A 27,011-nucleotide genomic window follows, 5' to 3' on the forward strand; every position below is an offset into this window, starting at 1 on the left:
ACTGCCCTGAGATTTATGCTCCACACAAGAAGTGACAGACAGCAGGGTTGGGAGGTTAAGGAAGCAATATTTCCAGAATTTGCATAAAACAAGGGCATTTCATAATTTAGCTGATGCAGATTTGGATAAGATGAAATTGTTGGCCATTTTATAATTAGATGGCTAATCATAAAATAACCTTTGCAAGTCATCAAAAACCATTATTATACAAATGAATTCCTGCTTGGTGCTAAACTTACTTTACCCTCGTCCTTGAGGACCTGAGACAGTAAAAGGCAACCTTTTTTTTTTTTTTTTTTTGGTAGAATTCATTCTGCAGCCTGCCCCATGGTTTTACTATGTTTTATGGATCACAAATGCTTAATCAATAATGCAGTGCTTTCAGGAATGATGTTCTTTCTCCTGTCTCTCTGTCTGGAATTGTTTGGCTGGCTGCTCACAAATCTTTTGACATGGATTCATTGTTCTGGAGATGCCCTTCCCTGCATCTCAGGGTGGATTCATCAGCTGAGCTGCAAGCAGTGGGAAGGTTTATTGGGGTAAAAAGAGACGTCATGGCAAGCAGGTAGAATCATTGCTCTGGGTTTGCTGGTCGGCTTGTCAGGTTAATGAATGGCCCTAGAAAGCCATTAAGTATGCAGCTGCTGGAAGATCCCTTCTCCAGCAAATAAAAACAAAGCTGGAGCTCCTCTTCCCACGTGCCAGTGCTGCTTGGCTCAGAGGAAAGGGTAAGAAAGGCAATTGCTGCCCCCTTCGAGCCCAGGAACCTTGTGCATCTCAGTGCCTGGCTGTGGAGATGACGTTTCCCAGAAAAGCAAGTTTGCCTCTCCAGGGGTTTCTGTGCTTTAATTTCTGTCCAGTTACAGAGGGATGGATGTGTTGCTGTATTAAAGCCCAAGAGGAGGGGTCCAGCATCCCCAGCACAGATCCCCACACTTGTCTCCCCCCATATCACATTATTTCTCTGCCCTGTAGGGCTGCTGTGATGTCGGAGACATCTTTTCATGAAAACTCTTTTCCTTAGGATTTTTCCTCCTGAGAAGCTGAGAGGCCTCAGGACCAAAATGTAAACAGTGATTATCTGCTGCTGTGGAATGCAACAGGTGCATCTGGGATTGGTCTCGTAGAGTTGTTTCTAATTAATGGCCACTCACAGTCAGCTGGCTCAGACAGAGAGTCCAAGCCACAAACCTTTGTTTTCATTCTTTCTTTTTCTATTCTTTGCCAGCCTTCTGATGAAATCCTTTCTTCTATTCTTTTAGTATATTTTTAATATCATATATATCATAAAATAATAAATCAGCCTTCTGAAACATGGAGTCAGATCCTCATCTCTTCCCTCATCCTCAGACCCCTGTGAACACGGTCACAGGCCACCAGGGGCTGCAGCTCCCTGGCCACCCCCTTGTCCCCACCAGGTCACACCCCATCCCTGCTCCCCACAGCAGCTGGACCATCCCACTCATCCCAAACACACCACACACACCTTCAGACACCATTTCAGTATAAACTAAACCAAGACCTCACCCCTAACTCTGCTGCAGCCCCTGGGATGACCCCAGGGAGAAGCAGGACACACGAGGGCCACCAGGTCAGGGAGCCTGCACAAGTGGGGAGCCCTATCTATCTATCTATCTATCTATCTATCTATCTATCTATCTATCTATCTATCTATCTATCTATCTATCTATCTATCTATCTATCTATCTATTCTATCTAGCTGCAGGGCACTGAGTGTCCCATCAGCTGTGCAAACAGAGCATTTCAAGGTCCATCACACAAGCCCCTTCTCACTGCTGTACGTTTATATTTTAATTAGCAGCTTATGGACTGATACCCTGATGTTACCCAGCACACTGTGTGCAGGGCTGGGGGGCTGCCAGCAGGAAGGTGGGTTTCCTGCAGGAAGGGGGGCTCCAGGAGGACAGGCAGGGAGCCCACACTCACTGCCTGGCTCTCCTCACAGGGTGCTGCTCACTGCACCCCTCATCATGCACTGCTCATTGCCCTGGGGCTGCTTCCTTGGGGATGGAGGAGAAGCAAGGTGGGAGAAGCAGGACAGAGCCTCTGTGAGTCTGCTGAGATGTGAGATGTCCCCAGCTCCTCACCCTGCAGCACATAAGGCAAGTAATTCATAAAATACCATGGGGCTTTGGGGGCTGGGTCATCTCACCCCAAAGCCATCAGTCACCTGATAACACCAAAGGCTTATTTTTATCCTAAATAAGAGGGATTGAATAAACTAGGGCAGGTGGTGGAGGAAGAGGATTAAGTCCATAAACTTTTTTTTTTTTAAAAGACAATAAAACTACTTTAATATGTGGGTCATACATCATTTACTGCCACACACCTGCCTACATCTGCACACTGCAGCTCAGACATGCACATGATCCTCCTCTAAACCTGCTGCTAATCCTAAAATCCTAAAAACTGTTGACCCATCATTATTAATTAGCCTGCTTACCAAAGCACACAGGAAAAATGATGATGTTATTAATTTCTGGGCTACCTGCTGTGATGCCATCTTGGGCAGGGGGAGCCTGACAGAGAGGCTGTGGAAGGATTTCCCCCCCCCCCAGCAGCACCCCAGGAATATATAATATATAATATATAATATATAATATATAATATATAATATATAATATATAATATATAATATATAATATATAATATATAATATGATATATCAAAATAATATAATATATAATATATAATATATAATATATAATATATAATATATAATATATAATATATAATATATATATAATATATAATATGCTATATGCTATATGCTATATGCTATATGCTATATGCTATATAATATATAATATATAATATATAATATATATGCTATATATAATATATAATATATAATATATAATATATAATATATAATATATAATATATAATATATAATATATAATATATAATATATAATATATAATATATAATATATAATATATAATATATTTCCCTCCCCAGGCTGCACCCCCAGAGCAGAAAGTGGGACCTGGAACTGCAGCTTGGAACTCCTCAGTGCAGGATAGTGTGTCACCATAGCAAGCCTGCAATAAACAGAATTATAGGAGAAACTGATGATTATTCAGAGGAGGGAGTGTGTGGGCAGCAGCAAGCAATACATGATGTAAAAGCATTTCAGGAACTGCAGCAGAGCTCTCCAGATCTCCCAGATCCATATTTTATGAGAAGAGCAGGCAGAGGGTCCAACAGAGCTCCCTCTCCAACCTCAGTTCTGCACCAGAAGCTCAGCATGGTCAGGGTTTGCTCACACCTCCTGCCATGGACGTGTCTGGGTGTCACAGAGCTGATGGCACCCAGCTGTTTGCTCCAGAAATTGGCTTTTTCCTGAGAAAAGGACACACTGGTGCCTTCCCACCTCGCTCTGCCTCTCCCACCACCCAACAGAGACCCCAGCGGGATGCAGGGTGACACTGGCAGCAGCAGATGGAGCACACTCAGCTCATCTGGGAGCACACCAGGCTCTGTCACACAGCCCCAGCCCTGGCTGGGAGCCCACCTGGGCACTCTGAATCGCTTCTGGCCCCTGGCCTGAGCTGCTTCCAAGCCCAGGCAGGCTGGTGTTGTGCTGGAATCACATTATTCATGGCTGGGGTGATGGGAAGCTGTACCAGACACACACAGAGCCCCACCAGGAGCTGATGTGAATGCCTGGGGCAGGTTCACTAACAGAGCTATTATGGATTTAAATGATAGCATTTTCCAAGCACTTGCAGCAAGATGTTTTCAAAAGCCCCATGTGCTAAGCCTTAGCTGAATAGCTGAGTGATCTCTTGCAGAGATGGGGACCTAGAAAAGAGGAATTTAGTTGATTCCTTATCAGCAATACCTAAAATGGCTTCTTTTTTTTTTTTTTTTTTTATTTTTTTCTTCCTAGGAGGAAGACTTATCCTTAGAAACAGGAGCTTTGCCTTCCTGTCCAATGGAGAGCTGAAGCCCTTTGTCCTTACTGCATCATCCCACTGTGCTCTCACCAGCTTCCCACCCTGACCTGGTTCCTTCTCCATCTCCCAAAGTCCATCTGATGTCCTGGAATCATCCCTGGCCCAGTGCTGTGGCCACAGGGGCAGGAGATAAGAATAGTTGGGCACCAGTAAAACCCCCCGACTGGAATCTTAAAAAAACATATGAGGGAGATGGGGAAGGTTTTGCATTTCAATGTGGCTTGTTCTGATAACAGAGAAAACTCAGCAGGTCCTCAGCCAGCCACAGAACGCTCAAAACACCCACAACAGACACAGCATGGCCTTTTATCAGACTGAAAAAGTGCTCACCTCCCTTCACTTTATCTAAAAAGACACCTCCAGAGGTCACTTACCAGAGAAGGCAACAGGAAGAGCCACACAAACATGTTATGCTTCAGAGTGGCTTTTCTGACATAAATACCTCGTGTGAATCCCCTGCCTGACCCAAAACCAAGCAAGATGCATGGGGCCAGCTGACAGAGAGCACCCAGAGAGCATCTCCCAGCATTTCCAGCTCAACAAGCCATCCTCCCTGGGGTCAGCCTCTGCCTGGACACAGGGAGCCAGCACAGCACCAGATCAGGCCTTTCCCCTTGGAATTTCCCAGCTTTGGGTGTACAAGAGTGGGGTCTGGCTGGGTTTGAGCTGGGAGATATCCATAATACCAGTCTGGAGGAAAGTGCTTTGTGAGAACATTGTGATGGGAGGATGCAAGAGCCAGGAACACCAACCTGGACAGAGGCTGAGGGTTGGGAGTTGTCCTGGTTTAGGGCAAATCTGGGAGAGAATCTCCAAAGGGGCCCCTCCAGGAAGCAAACCCACACAGCCCCTTCCCCCAGCCAGTTTGGGAAGGATTCCTTGGAGAGAAGTGGAAAGAACCTGTTTATTGAACAGGCACAGTACCCCCAGCACACAAAATGAACAATACCAGGTGACACCACTCTGTCACTGCTCTGACAAAGATGACAAATTCAGAAAGTCTCTCTGGGGGTGGTCGCTCTGTTCTCAGCCCCTCCTGTGCTGGGGCAGCTGCTGCAGCCACAAGGTGCAAACTCTCGGTGTTCCCAGGGCCCAGTCCAGAGCAGGCTCGAGGGGTTCCAAAAAGGAAAGGAAAAACAGTCCAGGGAAAAATTTGGACTGTTTAGCTAAACTAGCTAATGAGCAGAAGCAAGAACAAGCAGAAGCAAAGCAGAATCAAGAGTGAGAGCAAAGCAAAAAGCAAGAGCAGCACCATGCACTGCCCTGTCTCTGTATCCTGCCAGCTGTGGGGGAGCAGCTGATAACAAAACCAAAACAAAACTTTCACTCTTCAGAGCCAGTCTTGAAGGCACAGAACATGATATCCACCATGAACAGAACACACAACTGGGGATACAAGCATCATAACCTCACCCTAGGAGTGGTCAGCCCCAGATCTTTGGCCAGGAGGTTCCCAGGCAGCAGAGAGCCTTTCCTTTCACACCAGCACCAAAAGCATCACAAGCTGAACCTGCAGGCAGCGAGGGATTGCATCTTCTTCTCCTCCTCCCCAGGAATCACAGAGTCTTGGAAGAGACCTTCAAGATCATCGAGCCCAACCTCTTCCCTTACACCTCAACTGAACCCTGGCCCCCAGTGCCACATCCAGGCTTTGTTAAACACACCCAGGGATGGGGACTCCACTGCCTCCACAGCCATCCCAGAACTTTATCCCTGGAGTCCTCTTGGTGCCACAGCTCTGAAACCACACCCAAGAGAGCTCACCTGTCCCTTTCCCCAGCGAGAAGGCAGCACAAATGTTTTTCACTGAGAGCTGGCAGGTATTCCAGCCTGCTGTTTCCCTGCCTTTGGGCTCTGCTCCTCTTTACCCACTCCTGAGGGGAATACAACAGCTCCTCCCTGTGCAGGTCACCCAGCAGGGTGAGAAAGAGCTCTTGATTTCATGGACAAGTATTTATAAGAAGCTCGTGCTGGAGCCTGTGCTTCACCTCCCTGTTTTATTTTTAATCTCTGTTTCATGGAGCTCAGACAATTCTTTCAAGGTTCCCATGAATGATCTTTATCCCTTCTGCAGCTCATTCCAATTCTGTGAATAAAATCCCTGGGTGGCCCTGAAAGAAAGAAGAAGATGACATTTGAAGTGAAGTAAGAAACTAAAAAGAGAACATATTTTTGAGGAAAACTCACAATTCTAACACCAGCAAACCATAAACAAGTGTGTTTGGCATCTGCAGATCCCAAAACCCTGTGCAGGGAGAGGTAAATAAGAGATGAAGGGGGGGTTATCTGCAGTTCATGGGCAGAGGGACTGGGGGGTCTAAGGAGGGAAAATCTGACCTGCACATACAATTTGTGTCTCTCTCAGGGCAGGGGAGTGACCTTGAGGTCAGCCTGAGCACAGCAGTGATGACACAAGCACAGAGCACAGGAAAGCTGCCAGAAGCAGAGATCCTGACCTGCCCTACCCCAGAGAGCCTCCAAGCCCCATTTTTAACTCTTTTTTCCAGGCAGGGAGGGACCCTTTCCACAGGAAGTTTTGGGGCATTTCTCTTCTTCTTCATCCACTCCTAGAGCAGGAAAGCTCATTTCATGAGCTGAGGGTCCTTCCACACTCCTGCATCCTCATCATGCCCCCCACTCTTGACTGTCAGTTTCTCGGCTGTTTCAATGACCTGGAAAGGCTCAGGATGGCCTTGGGCAGCCCACGCTCCAAAGGACGAGAAGAGGCTTTGGGTTTTTTCTCGGGTTTTTTCTCAGTGTTTATTAGTTTTTTATCTAAAAGATTTTCTCTCAGCCCGACAGAGGTCTGCTCAGCAGCCAGCCATGAGCACACTGAGAGCCCCCGGGGCGGTCACCTATCTTTATATTCAAAATTACGTATACAATATTTACTTATTTCCCCCAATACCTTTTACCCTTATTGACCAGTGCACTTTTAGTAATAACCAATCCCAAAGTGCCAACATCACCACAGAAGATGGAGGCCAAGAAGAAGAAGAAGGACAGGACACGCCCCAATTCCTCCATCTTACTTCTCTAGACCCCCCTGTACAGAAATCCTAAACCCTGTGTTTCACACTCTAATTAACTTATCCCTTCAGCATTTATCCCAGTGAGATCCTCCCATCCTCATACAGGTGTCGTCTCCTGTGCAGGATCAAAGTCCAGCCACCAGACACTTCTGGCAACATTCCAGGACTCCCGAGCCCCCCAAGGGTGGTCTTGGTGACTCGGCACATCAGTCCTGAGGTGCTGAGATCCCACACTTGACCAATTTTCGTCCTCTTGAATCAACCAGTGCTCAGCCCAGTCAAAGCAATGTGGCTACAAAGGATGGAGTTTGTTTATTGTCCGGGCAGGGTCTGAGATTCGCGTCCCTCCCCACTCTGACACGGAACAGGAGGGTGTTTGTGATGCTGGGGCCATCCCTGCTTCACTCCTGCCTCTCCCACCGCTCCGGGAGGGAAGAGCAGCTGCGAGGAGTTGAAGGATGCGCTGCCTCAGCCTCATCCGGCTGCTCCTCGGCGTGGCAACACTCCCCCTTAGCGGCAGGAGAGGAGAATAAGCCTTCAAACCAGAAATAACTCTAAAGGAGGGACAAAACCAGCTCCTGGCTCACTCAACACGGCTCTGCCTGGGTGTTAATCCAGCTGCATTGCCACGGCGCGGGATTGGAAAAAATGATACCTGACATCCAGAGAGGGGGAAAAGATTTCCTTCCACAGAATTCCCAGAATGACCAGGTTGGGAGACACCTTCAAGATCATCGAGTCCAACCCAGGCCCAACCCCTCACCCAAACCCTGGCCCCCAGTGCCACATCCAGGCTTTGTTAAACACACCCAGGGATGGGGACTCCACCACCTCCCTGGGCAGCCATTCCAGAACTTTATCACCCTTTCTGTAAAAAACTTTTTCCTAATCTCCAACTGTGATGGTGGTCACAGGGGTCTTAGGATGAGGGAAGAGACGTAGATCTGGCTCCATGTTACAGAAGGCTTGATTCATTATTTTATGATATATATTATGTTAAAACTACACTAAAAGAATAGAAGGGAAAGTTTCACCTCAGAAGGCTAGCTAAGATAAGAATAGAGAAGCAAGAATGATAACAAAAGCAGCTGCCTCAGACTCCCTGTCCGAGCCAGCTGACTGTGATTGGCCATTAATTACAAACAACTCTATGAGACCAATCACAGATGCACCTGTTGCACTCCACAGCAGCAGATAACCATTGTTTACGTTTTGTTCTTGAAGCCTCTCAGCTTTTCAAGAAGAAAAATCTTTAAAAAAAGATTTTCATAAAAAGTTGTCTTCAACATCCAGCCTGTGTTTCCCTTGGTGCAGCCTGAGGCTGTGTGCTCTGGCTGTGTCAGTGCTGCTGCAGACAGAGCCCAGCCCCAGCTGAGCACAGGCACCTTTCAGGAGCTGTGAGAGTGATGGGGGCAGCCCTGAGTCTCCTTTTCTCCAGGCTGAGCACCCCCAGCTCCCTCAGGGCTTCCTCACAGGGTTTGTGTTCCCAGCCCCTCTCCAGCCTCATTTTCTCCTCTGGGTGTGCTCCAGCCCCTCAAGGTCCTTCCCAAACTGAGGGGCCAGAGCTGCACACAGCACTCCAGGTGTGCCCTCACCAGTGCCAGGTACAGGGGCAGAATGCCTTCCCTGCTCCTCTGGCCACACCATTCCTGATCCAGGCCAGGAGCCCTTGGCCTTCTTGGTCCCCAGAGCACTCTGCTGGCTCATGTCCAGCTGTCTGTCCAGTGCCCCCAGGTCCCTTTGTGCCTGGGCACTGTCCAGCCACACCATCCCCAGCCTATAACATGCAGGGTGTTATTGTGGCCAAAATGCAGGACTGGGCACTGGGATTTATTAAACTTCATCCTGTTAGACTCTGCCCATCCATCCAACCATTCCAAGTCCCTCTGCAGAGCTCTTCTATCTTCCAACAGATCGACTGTCGCAGACATCTCTTTATGAAAAACGCTTTCCTTAGGATTTTTCCTCCTGAGAAGCTGACAGGCCTCAGGAACAAAATGTAAACAATGGTTATCTGCTGCTGTGGAATGCAACAGGTGCATCTGTGATTGGTCTCATCAGAGTTGTTTGTAATTAATGGCCAATCACAGTCAGCTGGCTCAGGCTCTCTGTCCAAGCCACAAACCTTTGTTATCATTCCTTTCTATTCTTAGCCAGCCTTCTGATGAAATCCTTTCTTCTATTCTTTTAGTATAGTTTTAATATAATATACATCATAAAATAATAAATCAGCCTTCTGAAACATGGAGTCAGATCCTCATCTCTTCCCTCATCCTTGGACCCCTGTGAACACCATCACAATCGACTCACACTCCCAGCTCAGTGTCATCCACAAATTCACTAAAGAAAGCCTCAATCCCCTCATCCATCCCTTGCCATGAAGGATGCTGGGTGCAGCCCCGAAGGCAGAGCAGGGTGGGTTTTGCAGGAGGGGTCTGGCAGTGTCCCCAAACATCTCCTCAGGATCATGGGCTGGGAGGGAACCACGGGGCAGGAGCCATGGCAGGGAGGGCTGCAGAGAGCTGCAGCTGCAGGGATTATTATGCAGAAATTAATCTGTAAAGAAAACTTAGCAACAGTTAGAGCAAATATTGATTTTGTGTTTGTCTGCTTGCACAGGGCCTGAGAAATGGCAGATTTAGACATTAACTGGGCTGTTCTGGCTTAATTCAAACCTCAATTTACACTGACCCTAGGAATAGACCAGTACATCAGCAGAACTGAATTTAAAATTTCTATTTTTTTTTCTCTTATCTGGTCCTTTTCTGCAGATCTGACAGCAATTTTGGCACCTGTTACCTCCTGTACAATTAGAGATAACTCTATTTTCACAGCTAGGCACTGGGCTCTCCCTTCCCTAATGGACTGAATTAAGCACTTTCAGCAGCCCAGTGCCCCTGGCTGAACTCAGAACTGGGCACAGCAGAATGGCACCAAAACCCAAAAAAACAACCCCAAACCTCATCTTTAAAGACATCCCTCTTGTACAAGGCATCCCATTCCCTGGGCTGGCTGCCTTGCTCAAAGTCAAAGCTTTGAGTGAACTTTCCAAAACTGAACAAATTTTGAAAAAATCTAAGGGGGATTAGGAATGCAACATCTATTTATTTTCCTATAGCATCTATTTAGAATTTTGGGAAAACAAAACCAAACATAAAGCATTTACAATCACAAACCTGCTATAAAGTATTAGATTTGCCTTTCACAAGCTGTTCTGGCCACTGCCAGCCACACTGGTACAGGCCAGAGACTGCCCATGGCCAGGGGAGGTGACCGTGTCCTTGTCCTTCAGGTAGTTTTGCTGAGTCTTTTTACACCAGGGGTTTTAGCTCCCTGAAATTTCTCATTCCTGACATCTTCTCAGTGGAAGCATTTATTTCCTCATACTGGACCCTTTAGTTTCCACAGGAAAATGTTTTCCCCTGACTTAGTACCATATTTTAATATTTGATTATTCTTTTCAGGCAGAGATGAAGAACTGCAGTTTTCTCACTCCAGAAACAGGGGCAGGCAGGATTTTAAGTTTTCAAAACACAGTTACTTTCCTGTCCAGCTGCAGCCAGCCCTTAGCACAAGTGGTCTCCATCTCCTGCAAGATTCAGGAGCTCCTCAGCTAATCCTCAGCACTCTAGCCCAGCTAGAATCATCCTTTTAATTTCCCAAATCTCTAAACCCACAGGTTAGAGTGACAAAAAAAGCACATGGGAAATTCTACAAGGTTATTGCTGAGCAAGTACTCAATAAAAACCGTAAGCAAAGGCAGGAGAGGAAGCACTTTGCTGCTGTCAGTAATCCCCAGGATCAAAGGATTTTTTGGCAAAGCAGAAACCCTGGACCTCCCCACCTCAACCTCAGCACCCTCTTGCAATCATCCCAGGGTCCTTTCCTGCACTGAGCAGTGGTAAAGCCCATGGAACATTACTGGGGTGTAACCAATTAATATTGAGCTATTAATGATGCTGTAATGGAGAAATTCCCCTACTCTGTCACTAAGGAGCCGTCAGAGGTCAGCAGGGCAAGGCTGGCTTGCAGCAGGAATTGCAGCCAGGCCAGCAGGGTCTCCTGCCACAGCTGCCAACATCTGGAGAACTCCACATCCCAGGAACACCAACATGGATCCCATGCCCACAGAGCCCTTGCTTTGCCAGGGCTGGTTCCCTTGCTGAGCCTCGTCATTTGTCTTTTTCTTGTATTTCCTTCAAATACAAGAAATGCCCAAAATACGAAGAATTTCTCTGTTCACCACTTGCATTCCTCCAGGTCAGATATCTCTCCCCATGGGTGTGGAACCAAAAGAGTCCCCTGTGAGCAACCTGCTGTTTGCACAGGCTTTAGCAGAATTAGCTGTGAAAACGAGATAAAAAGGTGTGAAACCCCTCTGAGCAACAGAAAGAGCCCAGCAGCTGAGAGCCCTTGGAGGGACACACAGCAGCTCTCACACTGCTGACCATGGAGCTGTGTGAGCTCAGTGCTCCTCAGCCACACCAGGCTCCATCCAAAGTAAGATTACCAATAAAACCACATGGATCTCCTTTTTTTAATCTCCTCACTCCGTTATTTTTACCCTTCCCAGCTGGAAACAACATCCTGTTAGCAGTCAGGGCACTGCCACAACCCAGGAGCTCTGGCTATGATATTCTCTTCCCACTCCTGGTAAAAATCCTTTAAAAATCCCTTTTAAAAAACCTTTTTCCATGTCTGGACTCAACAAGAGAGTCATCTGATCTGTTGTGGAATGCAAACTACCGAAAGACAAACTTTAAAGTCAAGTAGAATATGGAGTTTGTACAAGAAGCTGGGCCATGGGAGGGGATTCCTGCCACACACTGTCAATGCTCATGGAACACTTTCATCCTGGTCTTTCATTTAAAGCTAAATTAAACATCAGATTTCCCTCTGTGAATGAAGGTTGGGCCACTTTGTGTCACTGCACAGGCCTCAAGGGACATCACCCAGGGACGTGGAGCTTCAGACTGGGAGGGGTCTCCAGCTCCAGCCCAGTAACTCCACAGCCAGCATGGAGTTCAACTTCCATGAGATTTTTACTGGAAAGAAAGCAGAGCATCCAAACTCACAGGAAAAACAAAGTGCAATCTTTTTTACCTCACCAATGTTGATTCCTGGGCCCCAGGACAGCCAAACCACACTGGCAACCTCAATACTAGAAGCAGCTCCCTTTTCCAATTAAAAGCTAATTCTTTATTTTCCTCATCAACGATGCCAGACCTTGGTATTTTTCTGCCCCTTGAGCTTTCTCCACAAACGTTCTGCAGCACAGGACAGCCTGCACTGCCTGGATTTACAGCCTCAGAGAAGCAGTTTATTCTGTCTCATCCTCCTCTAATTTGGGGGCAGCTCTCAAACAGAGGGGCCAGGCTCACAGCCTGATTTATCCTGCAGCAGCCCCTGCCTGCTCAGAGCTCCAGGAAGGAATTGCAATTGCAGGCTTGGGTTTGTGTAGGCACCAGTGCAGGAACAGCCCAGCCCACCAAAGCCCCAGCAGAGAGGGATGGGTTTATGACGATTTTTCTTAAAATAACACCAGAATGGGAGCAGCTAAAGCCAGGCTTTCAGACAAGTGGTCCCAGCTGTCTTTCCAAAGCAAACACTGCAACACCGAGAAACAGAAATAAAAATTACTTCATGGATTTGCTCTGGCCCTGAGCTTGTAAAAATGAAAAATTAGCTGGGTTTCTAAACCTCCCTCATTTCCCAGGATCCAAGGTTTTATTAACAAGTTTGTCAGCAAGGATTTTTTGACTCTATTTCCAGCATAAGCCACAACATGAAAGGAGATTTGTACAGTCCAGCTCTGGTTTTGCACCCTGGGGTGGGCACATCTTTGTTCTGTGCACAGCCCCAGGCAGAGGCAGATCTGCCAGGCTGGCTTTGGCCATGGAAAGCACAGCACAGCTCACCCAAAAAGCTCTTCCTGTTCTGTCGAGCTGCTCTGCAGTTTTCCCAACACCTTTCCAATTGCAAAGTTAATATGTTGCTAAAATCCCCACATTCCATCCTTGGCCACCTCAAACCAGGGCAGTGCTACTGTTCCCACACTGGAATAGCTACATGGTGCAACTTTAGTCTCCAAAGCAAGGGCAACAGAAAGGCTCTGCAACATCACACACTCCTGCTGCTCTTCTCCAGCCTCTGCAGAAATCCCAAATCTGACTTACATAAAGTAGCCAAAACTTCAGAACAGCTGATGAAACTCAGAGTGTGTGTGTGTGTGGGGAGAGCATCCCTTCTCCCTGCTGAGAAGCCAACAGGAATTCAACACCTTTCCAGGACAAAAAGCAAAGAGCCCCCACAAACCCCAGCACTTTGCTGCCTTCCCCCAGTGCTGTGAGGCAGAGGCAGAGTCCAAGGGATGTGAGCACCATCATTTATTGGAAGAGGGAGCACAGTCGTGGGGAGAGGCCCCTGCTGGAGCCATGGCAGCACAAAGCAGCCCCACAGGGAGCAGTGGCTCCAGGCACAGCTCACCCCATAGCACCACAGCCTCCCTCCTCCTTCTCCAGCCCAGGGGACACTCCATCCCCTGGGGAAAGCCAGGAGAGACACTCAAGGCACGCAGGAACCTTCACAAAGTCATTGCTGAGGTACCAGAGCAGCAGCAGGAATCCAGGGATGCTGGGAGGTCAGTCTCCAGCATCTGCTGCTCCAAGGTGCAACACAGCTGCTGCTTCCAGTTCTCCAGAACTCAGGTCTTGCAGAGAGAGGTCTTGCTGTCAGCTCTCCAAGCCTCCCTTGTTTGCCTTTCCATAATGATCCCAAAGCTTGCATTCCACACACTAGCCAGCAGTTAGCCCCATTTTTTAAAATGTAGATCTACCTGGGAACTGAAGGGAAAAAAAATCCACTCCCATATACTAAAGGTCTGGCAGAAGATATTTTTTCCTGTGGTTCCCCCTCCACTTATTAAAAAGGTTTAAAAAATAAGATTAGAAAGCAGAACAATCCTTCATGATAAGATTAAGGTCCTTGATGTGTGACTCTGTTTCAACGTGCCCAAAAACTGTCGAGCTTTCTCCTGCATGAAGAGTTGATCCCGAGTTCCACCACAGGCCACTGCTTTCCAAGCCCTGGTCATCTGCAGAGGGAAGAGAAAGGATGTGTACAACACAGTCAAGGCCAAGGACAAACATCTTGTGATATCCTGTTCTAAAAGACTGAAAAAATAAATAAAACTAGCAAGGGAAATAAAACTTCAGAAACCATCTCACAGCCAGGAGGAACTTGCCCACCACCAGTTACTCCTCACAGCTGAGGTGGCAGTTTCTGGGATTTAGGGTCAGCAGTTTCCCAGGTGAGTGCTCTGCTTCAAGACAATCCCTTTCAGGGCTTTCCCTTACTTGCCTCAAGACAAAAACCCCAAAGCACAAACCTATTAAAATTCAGTGCCCTGAAGATATTCCAGAATGACAGAAGGAATTCAAGCACAGCTTTGGAGTTTATTGCAAACCAGTTCAACTCCTACAGGAGCTGCTGGGCCCCAGGTCTGTTTTGATCCAATGCCATCCTCAACAGCAATCTGGTGCCTTCGGTTTCAGCACAAAGGAGGAGCCAAAACCCAGGAGTGATTCAGTCTCTGCATGCAGAAAGGACACCCATGAGGTGTTTCTGCACTCCAGAAAAGCCCCTGAGGATCCCCTGGTAAATGCCAGGACACAAGCAATGCCCTGAACTGGAAATACCTGCACTGCAGAGAACCAGGGCTCCAGTGTTGGCCACAGCAGGAATATCCCACATAGCCCCAGACTGGCTTTGGGCCCACTGAGGCTCAGCCCAGAGCTGGATCAGCTTCCTTAACTAAAAACTGCCTGCCAGCAGCACCAGAGCAGCACAATAAATCCCCAGAGGCAGCAGCAGCACAGACTGCCCTGCTGGCTGTGGGCAGAGGGATTTCACTGCACACCTGTGCTCTGTCACCACAGCAGCTGCCTCCCTGTCACCCCCAAAGTTTATTTATACAGAGCCATTAGCTCTCAGAGCAACACAACCCTGGAGAGGACAGGAGGAGAAATGGAAGTGCTTAAGAAGGGTTTATTTTGGGAAGGAGGAGGAATTACTCTGGCTGAAGGGTATTTATTTGTCAGAAGAAATAGGTTTCACAAGACAGCTCTAATGCAGGGACAGATCCCCACTCACTGAAGTTTTCTGAGGACAACCCTGCACTTTCCTGGGATGGGTAAACACCATCACAGAAGCTCCTAGTTGCAGTTTAACCCCCCCAACAAGGACAGCACGTGTTTCCATCCCCACTGAAGCTACCAGAGACCTCAAATGACTCAATCCAAGTAAATACCTACAAAATCATGGTCCAAATTTCCATACACTTAGACTTTATCTAAACTCAGCTAATAGGGATACCCCTCTATGAATGCATCCTGCCTGTGAGTGAAGGTTGTAGAGAGATCTGTTTAGGCCCCAGAGGGCACTTGTAGGCTGCTGTGACTCCAGCACAGCTGTGCAGAGCTGAGGAGCAGAGCTGCTGTAACAGCACCAACCTCAGCACAAGGTACAAGGTGTCACACTGCCACAGGGTCAGGATAAAGCAGGATAAAGCCAGCCTATGTTGCCTAAGGCACACAGCCTTCCCCACTACCCAGAAACACCCTAAAAAACACAGGGGTGGGAAATACCTTCCTGTTTAACCTTTATACAGCACTTCAGAGTTGCTCTGCCCTGAAAAGCAGAAAAAGATGAGCTTGCTGCTGTCCACTCAATGAGTGCCCACTGGAAAAAGGAAGGTTTAACTTTACTGCCAGAGCAGTCATCCAAGTTCCTTTCTGGGTGAGGATTTCCATGAGGAAATCCAGGGCTAAACATGCTGAGCAGTGTTGCAGTGTTTAATTCCAATAGAGCAGGCCACAGCTGTGTGTTTGAGGAACATAAAATGACACCTCTGGTTCAGCATCTCCCAGCCTTGGTGTAAAGACAGCCCTGACAGTGCAGGGATGCCTGGGCAGCAGTTCAGAGCTCCATCCCTCACTCCTCAAGGGACAAGGGCTGCACTGCCAGATAAACCCTGCCTGGGAGAGCAGTGGCTGCTGCAGGGCTTACCGGTTCTGGTGGTCTGAAATGGCTTGGCATTTTCCTGTAGGACATTTTCTCTGGCTGCACTTGCACAAAGGCTCTGTTGAGCAAACCACTGTCATTCTTCCTGCTCGAGGAGGACAGGTTCAGGGACCTTGACAGGAAATTCACAGGCTGCACCAGGAGAAAAAGTGTAAGGAAAGAAGAAATCCAGCCCTTCATCCCCATGGGCTGTTCAAAGGCAGCTCCAGGCTGCTACTGCTGCTTTGCAGAGTTTTTTCAGAGCAGAGCCTGCTCTGAGCACACAATCCCTCACCTGGGCTCTTTTGAAACACACAGTCTTGGGGAGGGCAGGCGGGTTTTGTGTCGTGTCTTCATCCACAATGTCCAGGGCCAGAGATTTTCGGACCTTCTTGATGGGGCTCCTGCGCAGCTGGGGAATGCAGGGACACCAGTGTCAGCACAAAGCCACCCTGCAAAGGCCACCCTGAGGGCCCACCAAGGCCACAGCACCCCAGTTCTGCATGGCACCAGCCCTTCAGGGGAAGATATGTGCAGCCTTCCCCACCACAGGGCACAGCAGCTTACAGTGCTCCCCCCTCCTGGCATCTTGAGCCATCAGTTTAGAGTTGGAGCTTTTAGTAAGAAGAGGAGGCCACCAAGAATTTGAGACTTTTCATGCCATCCCACAGCCTTCTGAGAGCTCAACATGCCCCAGGTGCTCCAAGTGTGCCAACAAGCCTGAGCTCAGTATAAACCAGCACACTACAGGAGGTACTTTAAGCAGGTCTTAACCTCAGGCACCTCTTGCTGATTAAAAGAGAACAGCCACAGGGATAAAAGCATTTTGGCACCTATAGCAGCATGAATAAAACCAGCCAAAACACTCCTTAAGAGCACAGGGCAGCTTAGCAGCTGATATGGATGCACAGCCAGCTCACCCCTTGTTTCCTTTTCTGTTTCTCAGGCTTCACATCATCCTCGATGATGAGTTCAATGCCAGCTTCACTTCGGAGCACCTCCTTCAAGTCTTCTTCCAGGTGAGGGGTCTGGGGCTGGGGTGGAAAGGCAGAGAGAGCACCAGGCAGTCAAAATCTCTGTGCTGGGCAGGCTCACAAGCATTCCCCTCAAGGGACAATGGGGTCAGGAGAGCCCACAGAGGGAGAACAAACACAAAAACTATTTGCTTCCCAGCTGGAAAAGATATGACAGGTTTTCTGCTAGCCTGATGGATTTATAGGATCTATCCAGGTGCAGTGACTTATCAGCTGAACCCCAGTGTGCCATCAGGGACCTATGTGCACACAAGGCCTGGGAGATCCAGCTCCTCAGGGAGCCCTAGGCAGATCATTTCCCTGTTCCTCAATCCAAGCACTGCAGCCTGATGCAAGGCAGCTTTTGGCATTTTTAGCTGGTTCACGGAAGATCTAAAAGTCCTGCAGCTCCTTACAATGAAATGATCACTGTGACAATGTCCCCTTCACCCCTCCCCTCTCAGCCTGGCACTACCAAACTGCCCTTTGTTCTGGCACAGATAAGAGTTTGCTCACAGCCCTGCCCCAACCTTCCCCAGCCCTGTGCCTCATTTGCATTCATCAGCCCCACAAGGCACAGCCCTGCCCAATAATTACCAGAGGTCTAATTGGTCCATATTTCTCCAGGGCATTTTTGAAAGGTGTGGGAGTGTGAGGTGTGTTGTCCACCACATATGTCTGATCTGGTGTGACAAACCTGGGAGCAGAGAGGGAAAGACAAGAGATCAGACAGGCTGTAAGCCACACAAGGCCACAGCCCAGCCAGCAGCTGAGCACAACAGAGGTCACTGGTTGTGCCCACAGTGAGCTTGGACACTCACTCCCTGCAGCTCAGAGAAGAGCTGTTTTGGGGGAGAAAACAGTGATTTAAGGAAATCCCCAGCTGTGGGATCTCAGCACCTCAGGACTGATGTGCAGAGTGACTGAGACCACCCTTGGGGGGCTCGGGAGTCCTGGAATGTTGCCAGAAGTGTCTGGTGGCTGGACTTTGATCCTACACAGGAGATGACACCTGTATGAGGATGGGAGGATCTCACTGGGGTGAATGGTGAAGGGATAAGTTAATTAGAGTGTGAAACACAGGGTTTAGGATTTCTGTACAGGGGGGTCTGGAGAAGTAAGATGGAGGAATTGGGGCGTGTCCTGTCCTTCTTCTTCTTGGCCTCCATCTTCTGTGGTGATGTTGGCACTTTGGGATTGGTTATTACTAGAAATGCACTGGTTAATAAGGGTAGAAGGTATTGGGGAAAAATTATAAATATTGTATATGTAATTTTGGGTATAAAGATAAGTGACCGCCCCGGGGGCTCTCAGTGTGCTCATGGCTGGCTGCTGTGCAGACCTCTGTCGGGCCGAGAGAAAATCTTTTAGATAAACAATTAATAAACACCGAGACCGAGAAAAGATCTGAAGTCTCTCCTCATCCTTTGAAGCGCCGGACTGTCCAAGGCCACCCCGGGCCTTTCCAGGCCACCTAAACAGCCGAGAAACCAACACCCAGCCTGTCTTGCACCTTTCTCAGTAATACCATGACAAGTACTGAGAGCTGTGTCTGAGCTGGACCAGACTGCTGTGTGGGAAAGGGAGGACTTACGCTAAGTTCTTCTGGAGCAGAGGGGTCTTGTCCCTGTGCAGTGGGGTGGTGACAATCACCTTCTGGCTGCACACAGGCGTGGAGGTCAGGGAGGGGTTCTCCAGTTCTAGTGTATCCTGTTTGCTCCAGAAGTTCAAGAACTGCACAGCACAGGAAAGAAAAATTAAAGACACTCAGTCTCAAGCAGCCCAGCATTGCATCCCAAACCATTACTTTTCCTTAAATATGAGGGAAACCCTGAAGTAGAAACAACCCTCCCAAACCTGAGGGGGTTACAGGCTCACAGCTCTGTAAATGGATACACAAAAGTTGCCAGAAGGTGCCTCACACCTATAAAGATTATTCACTTCCCATAAAGCTGATACAACTATCAGAGCTACCAGTTACAGAGTAAAGAGAATCTCTCCTTGCACTGGTAATCCCAGCTCACCCAACTCAGGCTGGCAAACATGAGGGAAGTCCATGTAACACAAACTGTACAACTTAACAGGTCTTGCACTGAGCTGTCTTCAGCTTAAATATGAGAAAACAGCAAGCTGTATTAGCTATTCTAGGGTTTTACTTCCCAGCAGCCAGTGAGGGACAGCTCTGCTCCCATAAGGAACAGTGTTTGTACCAAAGAGGCTCTTGGAAGAGAAAAACTGTGTTTGTGACATTCACTGATGGCTGAAGCTCAGCTTGAGGCAGGGCATGCACTTTTGTCTTCTCAGACTCCACAAATTCCTGCTTTTCACACTCTGCAAAGCTGGACATTATGGGACCTGCTCTGATTTCTTCTTTGTGCTGGGCTTTCATTCAAGGTCCTCCTGAACCTGCATTTTGGACTCTCCTGTGGTGCCTCTCCCATGTTTTCTGCTGCAGAAACAGCAGAAATAAAGGCCTGGAAGGTACAGCTGGGGAGGGTCTGGACAACAGAGTTGCATTGGGAACTGTGCTGGAGAGTGCAGCAGCCTTTATTTTGATTTATAGACACAACTTCACCCCTTCTACATGAGACACTCGTGGGTCTGACCACCACAGTGCTCCAAGGTGAAATGTGTTGGAGACCACATGTGAAGACAATGTGGGAGTCACAGCAAAGGCTGAAAGATCCTGAGCCCCTTTTGCAACAAAGGCCAGGAGCATTTCCATAGACACAGAAAGACAGATCTGCACAAGGTGTTTGTTTGCAGTTCAGTCACACAGGCTGGGCAGCAGATAGGCAAAGCAAGTTTACACTAGTGCCACTCTGCTGCCCACAGCTGGGGCAGCAATACCCTGGGGACAGCAGCAGTGCCCTGGGGACAGCAGCAGTGTGCTCTCCCTCACACCCTGGTATGCAAGAGAGGGCTCCTTCCTCATGATGTGCCCTGCCCCTCAGACAGGGTAGCTGGGCTTTCTTAAAGCTGCAGTCACTCCCAGATGGAGACACAGGCTGCTGCTCCCACAGGAAGGGCAGCGCTGAAGAGAAGCAGCGCCAGAAACCAGCTCTGAGCCTTCTTTTAGTGCAGGAACACACTCTGCACACTGGCACGGCCTCACTCAAGGCAGGAGGAGCACAAAGCTGGCAGAGCTGATGAGCATACATGAAATTAGGGCAAGAAGATACCTGAGATGGAGAGAAGGGCAGTGTCTTTACAGGGGTGCCCTTGGGCGTCATGCTGTTGCAGGAGTCCAGGAAGGACATGCTGGTGCTGGCGACGTTCTCTGTGACAGGTGAGAGGGAGATCTTCCTCTTCTTCTGCCTCTTCAGCACCGAGGGCGGGGTGCCAAAGCTGCCCTCAGCGTGGGGGGAGATGGGGATGAGCTCTCCCTTGCTGCTCCTGCTCAGGTCAGAGATGGTGTGGCCATCCAGGCGGTACTCGGTGACACTGGGCAGTGCCGGGGCCGCCTCGCCGGGCGCTGCTCTGGCTGGGCTGGCACTGCCACTGCTGCTGCCAGCCAAGGGCTCCTCAGGCAGGTCAAACTGGGTCAGGTCACACCACCCATCTGGGTCCTGCACACAAGGGAAAGCATCAGCAGCAGCCCAGGGTGGCAGCTGAGCAGACAGACTGGTGAACTGGGAGGCGAAATAAGTTGGGGAGTGAGATGGCACCAAGCTTTGGAAGGAGCCTGGGCAGGGGCAGCTCAAGCCCTGCTCTCCTCTGCCACAGCAGAGCAGGGATCTGGCCCAGCTGAGAGCTGCTGCTTGTGCACAGGGCAGTTTTTCTATTTATGCGAAGCTGGTTTCCCTGTTTGGTTCACAGCGCAGCTGCACAAACAGCTGCACCCCCTCAGACAAAGGACAAAACAAACAGCTGGGCAGAGGGCTGGGAACAGGGACTGAAGGAAGAACTATCACCCAAGAGCAACCCACAGTCTTGGGCACACCTGTAGAGCTGGGCACAGGGCTCTGGTGTAACCTGCACAGCTGAAAGCAGATTAAAACTAACCAGACCAGTTCAGAAGTGAGCTGCTTCACAGCTCCACCCCAGCAGCAACACCCAGCACCACACAAGCAGGCCCCAAGGGCCCACAGATGTGTTGCTCAGCCTCAGGCACACCATCTTGCTATACAGAGGCAGACTCCTTCCTGCCTCAGGCAGGCTGAGGGCTGCAGAGGCAACTTCCCTCTGATGGCAGCAAAGTGCCCTGTAGATTTTAGGCAGCCTCCCACCCTGGTGTGCCTCTGTCACCCAGGGGACCTCGCACTGCTTGACTGGCTGAAAATAACTAATTTCAGTGAAGCTCCCTCCATTGAAAGCAAATGGTTGCAGTTATGCCAGTGTGAAGGGGTCTGTCCTGCATAGTACAATGGGCTTGGCTTATTCCCAGTCTGTCCTGTCCTATCCCACCCCAGGACAGGACAGAAAGGGCAGTCAGTGAGCACGGGCCTGAACCATTGCAAAAAGGAGAGCTGGGCACACTCTGGCTGACAAAGAAGGGCTGGAAATCAAGTTTGCCAGCACTTACAGCCTCCCACACAGGCAGAGCCCATGCACAAGGACATCCAGCTAGGAAAAGCTACAAGCCCACAGCAATACTGGCAGAGCTGGAAAGGTCTAATCCAGCCCTGGAAGAGAGACAGGGGCAGGCTGCATGGCAGTGACTGACCCAGTCCTCCTCAGGGTGATGATCAGGGGGATCCAGTAAGTTCACTCAACCAAGAGGGGTAAGGATAACACCCTAACAGTAACTGGAGGAACAAAGGTCTGTTACTTACAGATTCAATCATATCCAGAGCTTCACTGAGGGCTGGGGCACAAGCTGGGTACAAATAGTTGGCAGCTTCAACCACCCATTTGTATGGTGATTCCACCAATGAAGTGCCATCCTCGGGCACTGCATCATCTGGGGTCCCCTCCACGTTCTGCTCTGCCACTTCTGCAGCTGGCAGCTCCAAGGGCAGCTCCTGCACACCTGTCACTTCCTCATCACTGACATCTTCTTCCTTTATTTCAGAGACATCCACTGGCCAGTTTGGCAGGACATTCTTGGCACACACACAAAGAAAGACCAGACATCAGCAGAAAGCAAGGGAACAGTGTCAGATCTTGGGGACAGAGAGCACCTGGACACATTCAGCTTTGCCCACCCTCCTACCTGCCACTGGGTTTGTTTCACATCCCCATTCTCCCTCGCTGCTCTGTCCCATACACAGCCTAAGGAGTCCATGCAACATAATGAGCACAGGACTCTTTAATTGAAGATTTCATTTAACAGTGTCCCAGGAGAAAGTTGTACTTAGGCTGAGCATGTAGCACTAGTTCTGTTTCCTATTTATCAGGAGCCTGCCTTCAAAAACTCCATGCTATCTTCATGAAAACAATCACTGGGTGTACTTCCCTGCTTCCTTTTCTAGAGGAAAGGAACACAGTATCTCTTCACCCTGCTCCCACACATACACTGTCTGGAGCAGCCTCCTCCTCCCACCAGCAACAATGAAGCCAAAAGAATATTCAGGGTCTAAGACAGACTTGATGCTGGGATTGGCAAGGTAACAGCTCTAGCAGGCTGCTGTCCTCTGCCTGGATAACACACTCAGTCTCCTGGAGAGAGTGAGTTGGGAGGCTGGGGAAGGCACAGACTGTCCATGCAGACACCAGGCTGTGGAAAAGGCAGTGAGAGGCAGCAGAAGGGTGGATGAAGAGCTCCAGAATGCATTGGCAGGGCAGGGACTGACCCAGCTGCCTGCTGCAAGTGCAGTACCTGGCTCTCAGCTGTTGTCTGACTTTGCTTCTCCTTGTTATCCACCTCCACCAGCAAGTACAGAGACTTGGACTCCTTGGTTTCATTGAGGAAACCTCCCGTGTCCACCTTCCTCTTGATGGTGGAGTTCCAGTGATTCTTCACAGCATTATCAGTCCTGCAGAGAGAGCAGAAGGGAACAAACCATCACTTGCAGCAGCTTCAAAGCACAGCCAGCAGCTCCACCACCCTGCCCAGCCCCATCCCAAGAGCCTAACACACAGATCTGCCAGCAGGGAAGGCAGCAGTGAGCAGAGGGGTCCTACCTGCCAGGCAGCAGCTTGGCAATCTCTGCCCACCGGTTCCCCAGGACCTTGTGGGCCTCAAAGATGATGCGATCCTCCTCCTCTGTCCACGAGGACTTCTTCACCTCAGGGTTCAGGTGGTTGTGCCAGCGCTCCCGGCACTGCTTCCCCAACCTCCCTTTCAGGTGCTTGGCTATCAGGGTCCACTGCTTGGTGCCATATTTTTTAACCAGTTCAATCACCTTTGGAGAGAGTGGGAGGGAAATAAGGAAATGGAAAAAAAAAAGGAGGGGAAGGTCAGTGCAGTCATCTTCAGGCTTTGCTCTTTGCCTTTCCTGGGACCAGGTAAGGGCAGACAAAGGAAGGCCCCTTTGGAGGACAAGCTGGAGGGAGCCAGCAGGGCTATATCAGGTGTTCCAACCCTCATGAGGGTTGCCAAATAATTCTGCCAAATTTCTGTAGGAAGCTGCTTCCATGCAGACATTTTGCCACAGGGCACCTGTGAATGCAGATGACCCCTGACAGGAGATGGGGTGGAGACTGGCAGGTGCCCAGATGTAGAAACACATTCCCATTTCTGAGCAAGGGCCAAGTCCCACCTGCTCCAAGGCTCCTCTGCCCTCCCTACTTGCAAGGACCTGGCTGTGTGACAACTGTCCCCATCATTGTGGTACACCCAAGACAGACAAGGCTGCAGCTCCAAGCCCTGACAGCACCAGGACACACAGGGAGATATTTAAATTCACTTCAGAACCATCCACTTTGCCTCTTATCCTCCACCCAGGGCTTTGTCACTTCTGCCAGAGCCCCAACACAAATATTTCTGGGCACTGAATCCACTCTGGGCTCCTAAAATATCCAGGGCACAGTCAGGATGAAACAATCTGCAATGTTCAGCCACCAAAATCCTGGCTGAGGAGTTCTCAAAGAACATTTCTACCCTGACCAGCTGTGCTGAGCTGAAAGGTGCAGGTAGAAGTGATGCTCATGTAACAAATGTCCCTGCTGCAGACTCTTGCCTTTCAAGCACAGAAAAATGGACCAAAGATGCCAAACTGAGGCCAAGGAGCTGGGCAAAGCAATGAGGAGAGAGCTGGAGCCCAGCCTGGCCAGGATGGGTAGGCTGGCAGTCAGGACAAGGCAAAGGGAAGGGGAAAGCAGGCAAAAACTGCTCTGCTGTAAGAACAGGGAACAACATCAGGAGAAGCTTCCTTAGGGCTTGACAAATCATAATGGGACCAAAAGGGAAAGAAGCTGGGGAGCAGGAGTGTTACAGAGAATCTGACAAACTAAGATGCTCTGTACCAGAAAACCTTGGTAAAATTGGGATTTCACTCCAACTTTTCTTAAGTACAGATGATGAGTCTGTCTGAGCTGGCCCCTCTTGGCTGACTCTGGATTCAGCAGAGAAACAGGCTCACAGAAGTCATGATTCACCCAGCCAACCTCAGACATCCACTCCAGCCTGCCTACAGTGGCACAGGAAATGCCAGTTTTATTTTCTCTTAGATCCAAGCTGGCCAGGCCAGGTGGAGACCTGCCAGCAGGCAGATGAATTAATTCCCTTTTCAGCTCTCTCCCTTGGCAGCACTGTACTGTAGCAGCACTGTGTGAAGGGGGGAAGGTGTTTACCTGGAGGGGCCTAGATCACATCACATGACATCTCAACCATGGCTGCCTGAGCTGCTCAGGGCAGGACAGACAGAGCTGCTCTCACAGGTACCCACCAGGGAGAACAATTAACACAACACAGTGTGCAACACCTGAGGAGGGGTCTGACTTCCCCACCCTCTCTGCAGACAAACACAGTCCAACACTCTGATCCTCTCAGCCCTGACTTACCTTTTGATCCTCCTCTTTGGTCCACGGGCCCTTAACCAGGTCTGGATTCAGCACCCTGAGCCAGCGGTACTGGCACTGCTGGTCACTGCGGTTCTGGGAACAGCAATGGGAACATTCTTGTGTCAGACCAGGGGCTCCAGAGGCCCAGAAACCTCCCCAAGTGACAGCAGACCCCACACAGCCAGGCTGTCCCCCAGAACACCTGCACAAGCACACAGAGAACACAAACGGAGGTCCTGGGCCCAGGGCACCAGACACAGGGACAGGAACCTCAATTTCTCACCAACAGACTCACCATGGGAAACCTTCTATACAAGAAGGTCCCCCTGCCCTGAAGCAGCCCCATTTCACAGCTTGGAGCCATGAAGTCAGAGCAGAGTCAGAAAAGAGTCCCACTGCACAGACACAGGGAAGAAGCAACATGCAAACACTGGAATTGATTCCCAGCTGGGCATGGGGTCACTCACTGGAAAGTGGCTGGCCAGGAACTTCCAGTCATTCTGCCCATAATGGCTCACCAACATCTTCAGCTGCTCATCCTGCAAAGGACAAAAACATCCACTTTCAGATACATTGAAAACACACACCACAGGGCTGATGACATTAAAAGAACAAGTTACATGTTTTGAACTGTCAAGGTTTTGTTGGCATTGTGTGCTCAGGGGAGGAAGGCAGCTCACAGCAGTGTTTAGCAGCCCTCCAGCACATGGAGGCCAACTGGAACAGACTGGTTCTGAGCTCTGTACTAGGACAAGCTCATACATTAAGTACAAAACAAGAGCTCAGCTCTGTTCCTTTACAATCTGGCTCAAACCCTGTGGCAAGGGCCTGTTTAGCCAGCCCCAGAACACTCCTGACCAGACAGCCCATCTCCCAGCCCAGCCACTGGCTTTGTCTGGCCAGGAAAGCTGACTGATTGAAGCATATCACCACCTGCACAGTGCTCTTCTTTCAGTGCCACAGGACTCTACAGCATTTCTTTTGTGATCCCTGCTATAGCCTGGGTATGCAAACTCCCACAGCTCACAGAAAGCCTGTTAGAGACACCCTTATCTGTGAGTTCTGGACAATTCAATAATGAAATTATTCCCTGCCCAACAGGAGCCCAAGGCTTTGATCCCTCCACAAAGGTCACCTTTCTTGGTGTTCTGACCCAGCTGTAGTTTTCACACAGCACAAACTGATAGTGAAACTGGGAGGAAGGAAGAGAATATCCCAGTTAACTTCAGGCTCTCAGCCAGGATGACTAACCATAATCCCAAGTGTCAATTCTCCAGAAAAAGGAGTACATTTCCACTGCACATTTCAGCTCATTGGAGGCCTCAGCCCTCATCTGGACTCCTCTGTGCTCACAGGAGTGCTGCAGGCAGTGGTGTTTCACTCAGTACTCACAGGCTTAAGTTAAAAATGTTTGAGCTCTTGGTCTTCAGGCTGCACTTCAAACTCCCCTGAACCTCTGAGCCTCATTCAGGCCTGAGCTCAGTATAAAAGACATGAGGTCCTCTCCAGGAGGAGAGACAGGAGGAGGTGAGATCATGGCTAGCAGGTGAGGGCTGGGGTGGAGTCACCCAAGCCCAGGATGCCATGTCAGAGGCACCAGCCCAAAGCACCTCTCTCGGAAATGTCAGGCTCTCACTCACCTCTTCTGGTGTCCACTTGACTTTGCACCTGCCATCCCGCTGCTCCGGCACATCCAAATCCGTGTCCTGGTAATGCTGCTCATCCTGGTCTTCGCTACGGGGGAATAAAGGAAAATTATCATTTCTACCTGATAAAAAAAAGCAGGAGAGGGAGCAACTTCCACTACACAGAGCAGAGCTCCAGATCTCCCCCTTCCAGCACCGAGCCCCAGCCTCACCGACACCCACCCACACAGTCCAGACTGAAAGGAGATCCTCCACTTTAGGCGCCAGCTGGAAAGTTTTATTCTGCCCAGAGCAGGGGAAAGAGTATTTCTTTCCATTTCTTTCCCTTCTGTCCCTCGGGGTAGACTTTGCATGGGGGCACCCAGGCACAGCTCAGCAGCTGGCGCAAAG

General features: G+C 49.5%; 1 protein-coding gene across 1 annotated transcript; it reads right to left on the reverse strand.

The window, feature by feature from the left end:
- Nucleotides 1-13,455: 13,455 nt before the first annotated feature.
- On the reverse strand, nt 13,456-26,974 carry MYBL2 (MYB proto-oncogene like 2). Its single transcript, XM_063172719.1, has 14 exons — nt 26,844-26,974; nt 26,616-26,709; nt 25,443-25,514; nt 24,976-25,068; nt 23,155-23,375; nt 22,850-23,006; nt 21,864-22,133; nt 20,271-20,657; nt 18,683-18,822; nt 17,686-17,785; nt 16,996-17,109; nt 16,371-16,487; nt 16,082-16,228; nt 13,456-14,108 (listed from the first exon to the last, which is right to left on the reverse strand). Exons 1-14 carry the CDS (start codon nt 26,972-26,974, stop codon nt 13,980-13,982), a joined length of 2,172 nt encoding a protein of 723 aa, XP_063028789.1. The 3' UTR covers nt 13,456-13,979.
- Nucleotides 26,975-27,011: the final 37 nt, after the last annotated feature.

Source organism: Melospiza melodia, chromosome 19, assembly GCF_035770615.1.
Source record: "Melospiza melodia melodia isolate bMelMel2 chromosome 19, bMelMel2.pri, whole genome shotgun sequence".
NCBI classification, from domain to species: domain Eukaryota; kingdom Metazoa; phylum Chordata; class Aves; order Passeriformes; family Passerellidae; genus Melospiza; species Melospiza melodia.